General features: G+C 48.0%; 1 protein-coding gene across 11 annotated transcripts in view; it reads right to left on the bottom strand.

The window, feature by feature from the left end:
* Window positions 1–13,995, bottom strand: part of LOC135913367 (uncharacterized) — a 258,595-nt gene that overhangs the window by 68,206 nt on the left and 176,394 nt on the right. For 5 of the 11 annotated variants that reach the window (XM_070538527.1, XM_070538506.1, XM_070538516.1 and 2 more), the window contains 2 exons: window positions 6,515–6,700; window positions 6,282–6,423 (listed from right to left, as the gene is read on the bottom strand). The exons of 4 other annotated variants lie outside the window; for them this stretch is intronic. In XM_070538527.1, coding sequence (XP_070394628.1) covers window positions 6,282–6,423; window positions 6,515–6,700 — 328 coding nt within the window. Of the gene's footprint in view, window positions 1–2,436; window positions 2,546–6,281; window positions 6,424–6,514; window positions 6,701–13,995 lie in introns of those variants that run through there. 2 more of the 11 variants (XM_070538519.1, XM_070538534.1) reach the window with 2 other exon arrangements.

The following is a 13,995-nucleotide window of genomic DNA, read 5'->3' as shown; positions in this document are numbered from 1 at the left end:
AAAATCTGCCGCAGCTTAAAGAAATGCATACGCAAGTACTCCTATTTTCGAAGCCGTAGCCACATATTGGTCGGATGTGCATCCAAGCCATGCCGTTGAGCGCACGCAAAATGGCGGCCACTGTTACCCAACAGCTGACAGCCGCTAGCGTGTCTGTAACGCAGCGCAACTAATTGCGCCCACAGCGGTGTACTTGCGCCTGAGAAGAATCTGCGCTGCTTGCAGGAGCCGTGAGATACAGCAGGAATAAGGTGAGTAAATATTGCTCGTGTAGTGCTTACGTTGTCGTTAGTTTTCGGTGCATGTCTGACGTGTGATTATTTCTTCTTTACGAAGGGCCAACAAGAATTATCCGTAACACCCGAGGACGAACTTTGCAACATAGTGGAGCGAGAACTCTCAAGGCGCTCAGCACCTTTCAATAGAGCACCGCCATGACAGAACAATAGATTCGTCAAAGTGAGTGCAGCAGCGGTAATACTCTGGGCCTGGCGCCCCTGCACTGACGGTTACGCTCCGAGAAAGAAGCTGCTACAACGGTAAATGTGAATAGCGACTTCACCTTTTTAAATTAGTGGTATAAAAAGGCAAAAAATATTCCATTCGTAGTGAGCACTTTATGCAGGCCCTTAGCTTAGAATGTTTCCTGTAAATTTCTCACTGTGTTGCGGGCCGGTTAAATTCCCAACTTTGAAAAGCGAAAATGGCAGCGGCAAAAGATCCCAGGTTGTCGAATGAACAAACCGCTATTTTGGTGCAGTTCATCGAGTAGCTCCCATACTTGGCGAGAGCTTCTACAGAATTCTCGCCACCTATGACTGCTGCTCGAAAGAAATAGCTATGGGAGGAGGTGGCGGCAGCCCTAAACGGACAGGGCCCAGCGGTGAAGTCAACGAGCCGTTGGCGGAACCACTGGGCTAAAATGGCTCACTAAGCCAAAAACGAAGCGGCCAGGGCCGCGAGCGAGAAGAAGTGAGCTTTATAATGATGCTGACATTAACGTCGTTTCACGTAGTTGTTGTCGTTATTGCCGTGTTTGCATTGCTACTGCAGCCGGCAAAGTGGGTTGGGTGGACGGCCGCGTCCTCGACATTCTTGCGTGGACAGACGGCCTCCTTGTTTCCACCCCCCCCCCCTCATTTCTTCGCCGATAGCGAGGTGCGTACATTGGGTTTAAAAAGTGTTGTTTGTGTGACCTGCTGCAGCCTCAGAAATGTTCAGCATTACATTGTAAGACAATATTGCAAAATACTTTTAGCCATTCTTTCTTTTTTCATTTTTTTGTGCAATGACAATAAAGGGTATGTGCTTTGAGCAGCAACTTGTGTAAATGATGCGCATTGCACACACTGCTCGCAATGTCTGAACACTACTCCAACAGCAGGACACAAGTTCGGAGGATGCTGCAGGGCGCAGTGGTTCCCGCAGTGCACCAGCAACCACTGCATTCATGGTGTCGGGCCCTGCAGCTGTTGCTGGGCCAAGTGGCCTTACACGTAAGTCAGTGACCTAGATTTTGTAGTTGCAATGTTTGCAGTTGCTGTATGACCTTGCTATGAAGTAGCCCACTGTGCTGTTATTACCTTTGTGTCCAGCATTCAGCTCTTATTCATAGAGCTGAAATGCAAGCCTACAAGTGACATGATGTTGTATTAGAAATTCCTTGTGCTTCTTATAGGGGACTGTAACCAGCAACTTTCTCTGGCATCTTTTGCTCTAACTATGCGACTGCCTTGTGTATCATTATTGTAGCTGTGCAGCTACAATGCCATTTCGAAGTGAGTGGTTATGACCATCAAGCTGTGTGGGTCGGATAACAGTGAATGAGCGGTGTTCGCTTTTGTCTTGCATGAAGAGCAACCTGCTACCCTCCAGCAGCCTACCCTACAGCAGCCACCACTACACTCCCCCTCCCAGCCGATTCCTCAGCCTACCCCACGAGTGCCGCAGACACCTCCCCCCCCCCCCCCTTAGGCAGTCGAGGCAGCAGGACCTTGAGGGCGCCATCCAGATGGCTACTGCCGAATACGTTCGGCAGGGCTAGTTGGCGGAAGCCAGGGCGCAGGAGGAGGCCCGCTTCCACCAACAAATGCTGGAGCAAAACCAGCGGGTATAACCAGCAGGTATAACCATGTAAGACACCTTAATGGAATGGGACTGCACAAATTTGATGGGCCAGAAAGATATATTCAGTGTTTCAATATACATTGACAATAGCCTGCAAATGCGGATGAATGCAACACACCAAGGCCTTGTTACTGAGCTTCTACAATTAAACTAATTACACATCTTATTCGCTAACAGCACCGCGAGGCCCATATGGGCGTCCTGCCCTAGCAACATACCGCCCATATAGAGGTCCTGCGGCAGCAACATGCTGCCCGCATGGAGGGACTGCAACAGCTGAGGGAGGAGGTCGGCAGCATGCGTGACGTTCAGCAGCGGCGGCTGGCAGTGGAACGGCGCTCACAGGAGACGAACCAGCGTCTCCTGCAGCTGCTGCTGGCTGCACCGGCCCATGGTGGCGGCCGAGTCGCTCCCCCCTCTCGGGACCCACGTATTTACGTTAGTAAGGTAGTAGCACAGGTAAGGAATTTTACACCATTTTTTTATTAGCTTAAAATTTGCTGTTGTAGTAATGATGATATGAAGGCCGGGTATTGCTAGTTTGCAAGAATATTTGCTCAAGTCACCCTTTCATGCAACCACAAGTAGCATAGCCATTGCAGCATGATTTTTTGCTTGAAGTTGTACTTCCGCAATAAGAGCGTATACACTATCACGATCACTGCACAAGTGCAAGCAAGCCTGGTGGTGCATTAGTCTGACTGCGGCACTGCAATATTGAGGTGCCTAGTTGATGTCATGTCAAGTTAAGCACGATGCAACACTGCTAATGTTCTACAATTCAATCCTGTGTCATAAAATGGTGACAGTTTCGCACCTTAATGTAATGTCGAAAGGAGCCTTTGAGTATACAAAGCAAAAACAAAAAGTTATGAAAATTCCTTGCCTATGCGCCTTACCTTCATTTGCAATGTGTATTGTTGTTTTTGCAAATTTATGTACATATATAGATGCTTTTTGTGACATACATTGCTGGAATGTCTTCTTCTTTTCTTGTTTTTCGTTATCACGTTTTGTTTGTCATTCAGGGTTCTTTCATAGTTGATATATATATATATATATATATATATATATATATATATATATATATATATATATATATATCCTCAATATCAAAGCAAGATGTTGTGCCCTTCTTTTCCAGCATGGAACTCCACGACAGCATGTTCCTTTCACATGTAGTGATGTACCTACACATTTTGCAGTGATAAGTATTCTTCTGTTGGTGCGTGATTTAAGCGCATTTTTTTTCTGGTGCAGTTTAAGCCAGTTGATATTTCTGCATACTTGTGCAGCGTACAACAGTTTCCTTAAACGATGCCTGCCGTTAGCTGTGACATTTTATGATGCAATTACCTGTGAATCTTCTAGATGCAAAACAGTGCGATGTAATATTTATTGCAACTTGTCTGTAATATGTTGCACATATCTCTACTACTGCAGTAGTCACGATTCTCACACTCATTCAATGTAGAGACTGTCGCCCATGATGTGCACATATACAAGTGTTACCATAAAAATTGTCCGTATGTTGAAGGGTTAAATAATACAGAAAGGTGGAGTGTTCCTCTAGTGCTTTTATTTGCATGTCGCTCCTGTATTGGCAGTGCTAGCTTGCACTGTGGAAATGTTATTTCACACTCTACAATATTCCATTCACCGAGTTCTGCTAATTCAGGGCACTTCATTGAAATCTATCAAGTGCTCATGCCTGCACGCACTTCACGGGGGTCACAGCGTTTGAAATTTCGGATGACCAGTTGGACGGCATTTTCGTCACTACAAAGGAACATTGCGGTTGTTGCGAGACAAAATGGTGATGGAACTAGAAGGTGCGCGAGTAACAGCACGTTCAATGGAGCGGAAGGTGTGACGTACACTGTACATTTTGGCTTTTGTGAACTTCTCTGCACGAGTTGAAAGCGAGGAGGCAGGCGCTTATGTCCGTCAATGCGCAGGGGAGCACAGAACTCTCACCGATACGAGTAAAAATAATTATGACAACTGCAAGCTACATGCATGGCACGCAGGGCATCTAGGTGACGACAGCAGCAACAAGCGAATCATGACAGACACTTTGAAAATGTACTTATTTTTAGCTTGCTTTAAATCTTATATGTCACTACTGAACATACTGTTTCACTTGGTATAAATGCAGGCCTTACATAACGCTTCACTACACTACTTTCACATTTCTTGCCAAGACATGAACGCTTTGCATTACGTAAACATCAACTACAACTTAGCATGCGAAATGTGTCTGCAATTTGACACCATGAAATGCACAATGCAATTACTTGACATATGTTACGCTACAACTGTGTGCATGCACCTAGCGATGCTGACGCTGCTGCTGACGTCGCAGCTGCCGCCGCACACTCCTGAGGTAATGTACGTGCTGCGTACGGGTTGTGTGAAACATGCCAATCGCAGAGTCACGAACAGCCCACCCTCTCAAATAATTCATTCTCGACTCTGTGTTTTGGGGCAGACCTTGCGGAATGGGGTCGCCATTACCGCCGAGCTGACCACTACTGCTGCTGCTGCTGTCGCCATGGCTGTCATCATCGCCCGATTCTATGTCGCCCTCAGAAAGGCGAATGTTCCACAACCAAGCACATGCCGCGACAATGTTGGCTGCACGTTCCGGCTCGTAGAGGAGGGTGCGATATCGCTGAAGGCAGCGGAAATGCCTCTTTATAAGCCCAATGCACCTCTCCACTACGGAACGCATGGCGCCATGTGCTGTGTTGTACTGCCCCTCGGCTGTCTGCGCTGGAAGATGGCCAGGAACTATGGTCAGGAGCCACGGCTCCGAGGGGTAGCCACGGTAACCTGCTCGAAGATTGAAATACAGTAAAAGCTCGTTAATTCGAACCGCAAGGGGAAGCCGCTTGAGTTCGAGTTAACGAAAGTTCGAACTAACGAAAGTGGAGGAGAGCAACAGTACACTGCGATTTGGAAGCAGTAGGGCATGTCAGAAAGTGATGGCGTTTGCTGCGGGCACACGCCATCTTCAAGTCGAAGCTCTGGGTCCGACTGTGCCCCACTACCGATGTCCACCGAAACGAACGTTAGCCGAGGCTTAACACCATTACAATGAATCGCGATGGCCGATACCTCCTAATCTGAAAACAGAGGTGCACAACGGATGAAGACTGCCGAGACAAAGACGCTGAACATGTGAAGGTGGCGAAGGCCCTGTTTCGTTGGTTCTTGATTGCAAGCGCAGCTGCGACGTACTTGATTCGCTGTGTTTTGGCGCTTGCTGTGCCATCTCCGCACAACATTAGCAGCTGTACAGGATTTGTAAAGCCTCCGAGATTCGCAACGGGCAAGAAGACTCGGAGGTTACGTAGAACGGAGAGGCGGCAGCCGCCGCTGGCTTCTGGCTGACCCCGCGCAGGTTAGATTTTTTTCCGATTTTGCCTTCTCTCGCCGTTCTCTCCGTTTCGGAGCCAATACAGCCTTGTCTGTAGGCAGGAGGCGTGTTTCTCTGGCCGTGTGCCAGGCGAGCGTAGTTCGAATTATCCGTGAGGGAACCTTCTCGCGTTCGAATTAACGGACTTTTTTATACATAGACTTCTGTGGAGCTTGGCCGGACCAAATCATGCAGTTCGAATTATCCATAAATTCGAATTATTGAAGTTCGAATTAACGAGCTTTCACTGTAGTACATTGAGTGCTCCTCTGACGAGAGGCAAGTTGTAAGCTTAGCAAAGCTACAGCAGACATCAGAGGTGAATTCCAAGCAAAAGCACGAGTTGAGCACGTCCATATCCGACACAAATGGTTAACCAATTTACAAGTGCACTACTCAGTGCCTACCACAAGCAGAAGAAATCAGCACTTGTTGGTGCTATCAATGACAGTAGTAGTAGTAGCAGCACTAATGTGTGTTCATTTCTTTTGCTTCTGGCAGGCACTGGGTGCAGTAGCAGCACTAATACGTATTGCTTTCGTCTGCTGCTTGCAGGCACATAATGTGGTTGTAACTTAACACTTCGAACATTGACAATGGCGGCAGTAAATGACTTCATTTTTTTTACTCCCGACTTAAGTGCTTGTAATTTGGTTAAAAGTTTGGTTTGGAGCAGACACGGCGTTCTGCGCTACTGAAGCATGACTGCGCCAAAAAAGGTGTTTTGCCTCACCGAGGAGGTATTCCCCAGGATTCACGATGCGGCCCGCTTGAAACCGCCGGCACAGCCATGTCGTCCGCCAGGCAAAAGCGTCGTGGTGAGACCCCGGTCTCAGAGGGTCCACGGCCAAGATTTTCGTGTCCGCATCGCCGATCTGGCAAAACGTAAACAGAGAAAGTGCCCGTTGACATGAGCAACATACCTGTCAAAAAGGATCGGCACCAGAAAACATGAGGTTTACTTACGAACATGCAGTTGAGGGCGTAGTATCCTTTGCGGCACATGAACGCCGCCTTGCGCTGACCCTTCGGTGCACCAATAGCTACGAGGCTGCCGTGGACGTATAATATGGCGCCGGGGATAGCACCGCGCCGAAGAAAACGCTCCTTCACGACTGCTTTTTCCTCGGCCGCCTTCGGAAAATGCACCCACTGGCGTTCACAAGAACAAGAACAAGGGGGGGGGGGCGTTTGCTTCTTCCTCGGCTCGGTCTTAAAAGCAACACAAGATGGAGGCACCCTTTGTCTCGTCGCCGAGAAGCGACCAGTTCCACCAATATTTGGCCCGTTTAGGTTTTAAGCACTGTCAGAGGTGGCTGAAACGCCGTTTACCTAGCCGACTTCAAGGCCGCCTGCATACGGGAGAGTCCGGAAGTACGAGAGAAGAGCTGTTAAGAAATCGTTCTATAGTAACAAACGCATCTATCGCGGATAAATCAAAGAAGTTTCTAAACATATAAGATACTCTGGGCTGAAATCCTTCACCATAAGACAGCCTCAAAACTTGTAGGTTTACCTGACTGCGCTAGGTAGTTAGCTCGGTTGTATTAGTCATAAATTCGAATCCATGAAGGATACTCGTTTTTCTTATCTGAAGGTGGCAATTTTGAATTCACCTCCTTTAGTACTCTAACACCTCAAGGCATGGAGTGGCGCCTGACACCGACTAAAAATCCAAGAACCAGTGCAGCTATACTAATCCAATTAGGAAGGCCCACTAAGCTTCAGCGAAGACACTTCCTTACCAGAACAGGAATTGGCCTCTTTGGTGGAGTACTGGGCCTCTACCTCCCTCATGATTTCTAGAATTAACCCATGGCCCTCAGTCCCCAGCAGTTACGGAGTAACTGGTCAGACCTGTAGCGCAGCAGAGGGTGCTAAGATGCCCTGGACCCGGACACGCCGCCGATGTAAACTAACCCTTGCAACCTTTAACACTCGAACTCTTTCGACTAAGGGTCACTTAGCAGGACTTTTTGAGGAACTATCAGGCATTGTTTGGGACATCATTGGCCTTAATGAGGTTAAAAGAAGTGACGATTATACAGTGCTGGCTAACCGCCACGTCGTCCGCTATAGAGGGCTCCCAGAAAGGAAGTTACGGGGTGGGATTAGTAATAAATTAGGACATAGCGGGAAATATTGGCGAATACTATAGCACATAATGAGAGCGTAGCAGTACTTGTAATAAAACTCAATAAGAGGTATAGATTAAAGGCTGTACAAGCCTAGACTCTACCGTCCAGTTATGATGATGATGAAGTGGGTCTATATTATGAAGATGTGGAATTAGCCACGAGAAAAGTTCAAACTTAGTATAGTGTATTAATAGGCGACTGCAATTCAACAGTAAGGAAAAAGCAGGCTTGTGAACAAAGAATTGCAACGAAGGTGTCGGTTCGAGAAACACTAGAGAAAAGATGTTCGTACAATTCGCGGAAACGCATAAGCTACGAATAATGAACACCTTCTTCAGAAAGCGTTACACCGAAAAGTGGACCTGGAAAAGCCCTAATGGAGAAACAGGGAATGAAATTGATTTCATACTTTCTGGCGATCCCAGCATAGTGCAGGATTTGGAAGCGTTAGGTATAAAGTGCCATGATCAGAGGTTATTAAGGTCTAGAATTCACCTGAATTTGAATAGAGAAAGAGTAAAATTGGTCAACAAGAAACAGGCCAACCTAGACGCAGTAACGATTAAAGTGGACACAATTCATGCTTATACTTACAAACAAATATGCAACCTTAGATCATCGAGATGTAGATCACATGGATGTAATGATGGGACCCTGATCATGAGAAGAAAATTTACAGAAAGAATAAAATTGGGTTCGTGCGCACACAGCCGACCTACTCAGGTCCTTAAAGGAAGCTAACCATTATTACTAAAAAGAAAGGTGTACAATCAGTGCCTTTTACCGGTTTTGAAATATGGGACAGAAACTTGGAGACCGACAAAGAAGGTCGAAAACAAGTTAGCGACGGCACAAAGAGCAATGGAGCGAAGGATGACAGGCGTAATGTGAAGAGTCATGAAGAGGCTGGTGTGGATGAGAAAGTAATTGAGCACAGCCGATATCCCAATTGACAATAAGGTAAAGAAATGGAGCTGGGCCGGGCATGTAATGCGTAGGTTAGATAACCGGTGGACCATTAGGGTTACAGAATGGGTGCAAAGAGAAGAGAAACGCAGCCGAGGACGGCAAACGAGTAGGTGAGGGATGAAATTAAGAAGTTCGCAGGCGCAAGTTAGAATTGGTTAACGCAACACAGCGGTAATGGGAGATCGGAGTAAGAGGCCTTCGTCCTGCAGTAGAGTTAAAATATGTTGTTGATAATCATGGTGATCATTAACCTCTTGTGTAAGAAAAGTAATGGAGAAGATGGTTTTTGAGCATCTTGAACGAAACCTGGATGGCATTCAACTTTTACGCGAGACAATGATAGGCTCCAAAAACATGTTAATCCTCCGAAGGCTAGAGTGAGTAGGAAAAACCAGGTGTTCAATTTACCAAGTACAGGTCAGCTAAGAGTGATCGTAGGGCTCGATATGCAGCAAGCTTCTCACCGTGTCACTCACAACACACATCTACAGAACCTCAAGCCAACTAAACCGGGGCCTAGACTATGTAACAATATTAAAGACTTCCTAAAAGAAATGGCAGCTAAAGTGAAACTTATAAATATGTGTCACCTAGCGATCCAAACACGCACGGCACACCTCGTGGTTCTATTCTCTCCCCCACTTTATTTATCATTGCGATGATGAAGCTATCCATCTTACTAGGAGGAATATCAGAACTAGAACACAATGTGTACGACGATGACATAACAGTGTCGTGCAGTCAAAGATCACCAGGATGGCAAGAACACGGTACTCAAAAGTGGACTACATACCATACGTGAATATGACGGAGCAGTAGGGCAACAATGTTCTCCTATAAGGTCATTAGGGAAGACGTTAGCAAGCGAGCAAAGAAATATAAGAACTTAGTAAAATTTTGAATGAAAGAGGGAGCTTTCTCCGCAAGTATGATGTAAGGCTACCCGGTTCCCTTCTGCAGGACAAGAGTAACGCGACGACATGGGGGCAGGAGTTGTCCATTCTAGTTAAACAGATCCTTGCAATGATGCATAGAGTAAATAAACAGAAGAGAGGAACTAAAGAACACGAGCTGCGTAAGGTTATATAAGCCGTTATTTTTTGCAGGATAATGCAAAAAACCTACCATACGCTAAAATAACCAAGGCGGTAGAAGTAGCGAGCGGTAGCACTCGCGTAATTCGGTTCTCTATCCTTCGCTTCATCGCTGAGAAAAGCTGTCCGCGAACATAGAAGCTACTTGCGGCCATACGAATGGTGACTTCGGCGGTATAGAAGTCCGTCTCAAACTGTGAAATGAGCTTGTCGGCGGGGCGCACCAGACACTGGTAATGCGATAGGATTCTTCAGAAGGTTCCAAACAGTGGCTATGCATGGGCCCATTTGCTGCTCTCAAGTCAAGTCGGTGATGTTCCGTATCAAGTCTAAGGGCGATAACACCGTTCCCCTCGTCGTGTAGCGTATGTGCGAGTGAAAGCACGTGAAGGAAGTTGACAATCGCGGCTTAATCTGACGCTCGCGAAGGAGGAAAGCAGAGGGCAAACGCGCCGTCTTTCATCACGCGAAAGGCCCAGCTGGGGAGGGAGGGAGGGAGAGGGACCCATCGTGCTCTGGCAGCAACTGCGTATTTCACGACCTCAATCTGACGCGCAATTGGCGGCGAGGAGTTACGGAGTCGCCATCTATCGGAAGCGCCTCGCTGGCGTAGTATGAGGGATCACGTGGCGTGCTCCTCATAGGTTTTGCTGTCAGCGCTCACTGAAAACACCACGCGCGAGCTCTCCCGGATAGTTCTGTAAGTACTTTTGAAACGAGAGAAGTTTTTACTGTCTAAATAATAACCTTGGGCAAACTGAAAGCACAGAATCGTTTACAGACGCTATGTCTCTTTACCGAATACGTACAGTGAACGCCACTGCGCGCGGTCGCCGCGATGGAGTCTCTCGAACCGGCTTCTTGCGTGAAAGGTAGGCAAACGCTGAGTGCAGAGTATGTGAAATATGTCCTTATAGTGTTTGCATAACTAAATTGAGCCTTATAGAATGAAGCCTCAATGCAGCGATCGCACAGATTCGCAGCGACCGAGTGCGCGTCTGCATGCTTGTCCGCGTACTGTTTCGCTTTCACCGCGTGCCCGTTTTCGCGCCGTGCCATGAGCTTTAGGCCGCAGAATATGAGCATTTGACAGTATACAAGCAACCATTGTTGCGTGGGCACTATCAGAGCTATTCAAAAATAATTTCATTGTAGAGGCTTCGACGCCTGCGGGGACTGTGATGTGCCGTCGCGACGATTCAATAATTTTTCTTCTAAATTACTGGACGTTTCAATATTGACACGTGTACTTATCTTTATGGGGCGACCACGTTTCGCCGCTTAAAAACTGTAATCGCACAGCGAGGGACGCGCCTGCATGTATCCGACGTTTCTGGAAAGTTATCGATGCTTCTACCCGGCTGTCTGTTGTCGCCGAACCTTGTGTTATCTGATTTCATCGCGTAACGCGAATGGTGTAGAACTTTGTGGAAGGCACGCGGGTCCAAACGATTAGTCTGGAACATTCGACGACTGCTCAATAAAGCCGACGCGCTTGACCCGCTGATGAGATTTTCGACGATCGCCGAGCGTGTTCGCCGCTATCGTTGTGCTATAAGTGTAGCCTGTTTTGTGGGCACAGGTTCGCCCAATAAAACTTAGTTTTGTCGTTCACAGTATTGCTACTGTGTTATTCAACCTCACCACCACGTGACAATATTACTTCTCGAGTTCCGCCACACTGTATGTTTATCGGCGTTCTCAGCGTGCAATTTCCCGCTGATTCTTTTTTGGTAATCCAGTGCTTAATCCATAACACAAACATGACCATATGCCATGCTTTTTTTGATGTGCTTTTTACCACTCCCTTTCCATTCCAGTGAACTTGCCAGTATCTATAGCATCGACAAGTTCATAGACCAAACCGTCATGACATTAGTCGGGCAGCGGACTCGGGCGAGCGTCTCAGTACGCGTTTTCCGAACATCGCATACCCGGCGGCGTAGCAGAAATCTTTCTCGCGTCTGTGCTTGCTGCATACCCGAGTTGTAGCCGATGACTGTTTGCCGGTTTTATGTTTCGCGAGCCAAGCTTCACGCAGCTTCTTGTCCTGCGGCTACGTGTGAATAAGGCTGACACCGGGCTCCGTTGCGTAAGTCCGGCACTGCGGCACCGAGCAGTAGCCTACCATGTTGCGCGCCTTCAAAGGCAGCCACTACCTATCGAAGTGCTTTCAAGCGTTGTAAAGGAGACACTCGAAGCAGGAAAAAATTAGAGGACGCTTAAGCTTCGCCTTCAAGAGTGGGACGCGACAGCGTTCCCGTCGACCCGCCAAGGGGTATAAGACAATGCGCTACGGCACAGCAATCACTTACGATGCGCCCCGCATCGGACTTAGCGCCCACCTATCACGCGGTGAACGTCGAGCAACGCAGCGTTCGGCGCGACAACGAACCGTGCGCCTGAGCGAACGAAACGAACCAAAGAACTCGGTGTCTCGGAGGGAAAACGATCTACGCCAAACGTCGTGATCGGCACGGGCAGAGAGATAGATAGTAATCTAAACCGGAAGCACGGCGAAGCGTCGTCAGGGGAGAGGGAGTCCCGCGACGCGCCTGGCAGCGGTCCCAATGCGCGCGCGGCGCGCCTCCTGTCGGGGCAGCGCCGTACATTGAGAGGAGGGGGTCTTCTGTGTTTGCCGCAAGATGGCTCTGCGTGTGCGGAAAGCGCAGAAGAAATGCAGCGGAAACGCACTTCGCAACTCGTGTAATTGTGACTTCTGTACGTTACATGTTCATAATTACCGATATACACCGCAGTATAACTTTCCACGGCTGGTTTCGAAGGCAACACCGCATTCACTAGAGGCGCGTTTGCACCGCTTGGAAGCATCGAACTCGTGGCTGAGTGGTAGCGTCTCTGTCTCACACTCCGGAGACCTGGGTTCGATTCCCACCGGGCCAATCTTGGAAGTTGCTTTTTATTTATGAAGAGCCTGCCGTGATTTATCGCTCACGGTCAACGCCGCCGACGCCGACACCCGACGCCGACGACACCGGCTTTTCTGCGACACGAGCTCCTTAACGCTATCGCGTTAAAATCTCGCCACTAAATGAGGACCGCAGCGTACGAGGGAATTTAAACTCTCGTTTTCAGCTGGCTTCGGCGCTCCCGAAGCAGCCGACGCGGCCGCTATGTCGACGTGATCCCTCCTAGCACGTCACGCCGACGGTGGCGCCAGCTTTTCCAGTGGTGGAGCTCGAGGCCATATTGGCGAGGCAGCGCGGAAGGGAGCGAGGGGGCGCGGCTCCGACTCCGCCAACGAGTGCGCACTTTGCATGGCCGCCCGTACTCGCGCACGCCGTACCTCGAAAGGGATCTGCAGATGGCTCATGCCTTTGCATACGCTGTGTTCTCGCCGCTCTTGCGTTAAAGCGACAGCACGAAGGTCACTTCACTCGCCGCTGTTGCCGCGCCTGCTCGCACCAGCGTTTCGACAGCGAGTGCCCGCGCTTGTCGAGTGTGGTAGGTTCATATTTGCTGGTGCGCGCTGAAACCATGCTTGTTAATTCAGTTAGTAAGCGAATGTTTTCAAGTTTACACGGCCGATAAAACTGCTTTCACTACTTTGTGTAGCTGTCTACCAATTTGCTATTGCAATTGATGCTTCGCCTTCCGCGAGAAATTGCGACATTTTATTAGGGGGGAAAGATGTTGGCTCACTTTTCCATGCAATACCATCTTTAAAGTTGATGTTGCGGCGATTGGTAACACTTGGTACCTTCCCGAATGGTTTTCCCAGACACTCGTTACTTGATAATATTGGGTGGCATTTACGTAGGATGTTGTTTATGTTTGGGAGCGCATTAGAATATTTTTTCGTATATAAAGGCTGGTGGTCACTCGCATTCTAGTGGAAGTTGGTTTTTAACTAATTGCGACTGCGTCTCCAATCCTGACGCGAAATCGTAAGCCTGGTCGAGAGAAATTTGTGGATAGATTCTTTACGGTAGCTGTACTTTGAGGTCATTTAGGTCGTCAATGTAATCGTTGTTTTCACTACAGATTCTTCTTGTCGTTCTCAGTTTTCCATTTTCTATGTAGACCATCATGTCGAGGACGTTGATTTGACTAGGAGAGTGGTGAACAGTAAATTTAATTCTCGAGTGAAAACTGCTGAAATAAGTAATTAGGTCGTTTCTGTGTTCCCATAGTGCGAATGTGTCGGCAATGTAACGCAGGTAGGCGTGGAGGTTTAGAGTATAATTTTATCAAGTTTGCTTCAAGCAGTCACGTGAAAAATGTT

The sequence above is a fragment of the Dermacentor albipictus genome, chromosome 1 (assembly GCF_038994185.2).
Source record: "Dermacentor albipictus isolate Rhodes 1998 colony chromosome 1, USDA_Dalb.pri_finalv2, whole genome shotgun sequence".
Lineage (NCBI taxonomy): Eukaryota > Metazoa > Arthropoda > Arachnida > Ixodida > Ixodidae > Dermacentor > Dermacentor albipictus.
The sequence above is the reverse complement of the archived record's forward strand: the minus strand, read 5'-3'. Positions and strand labels throughout refer to the sequence as shown.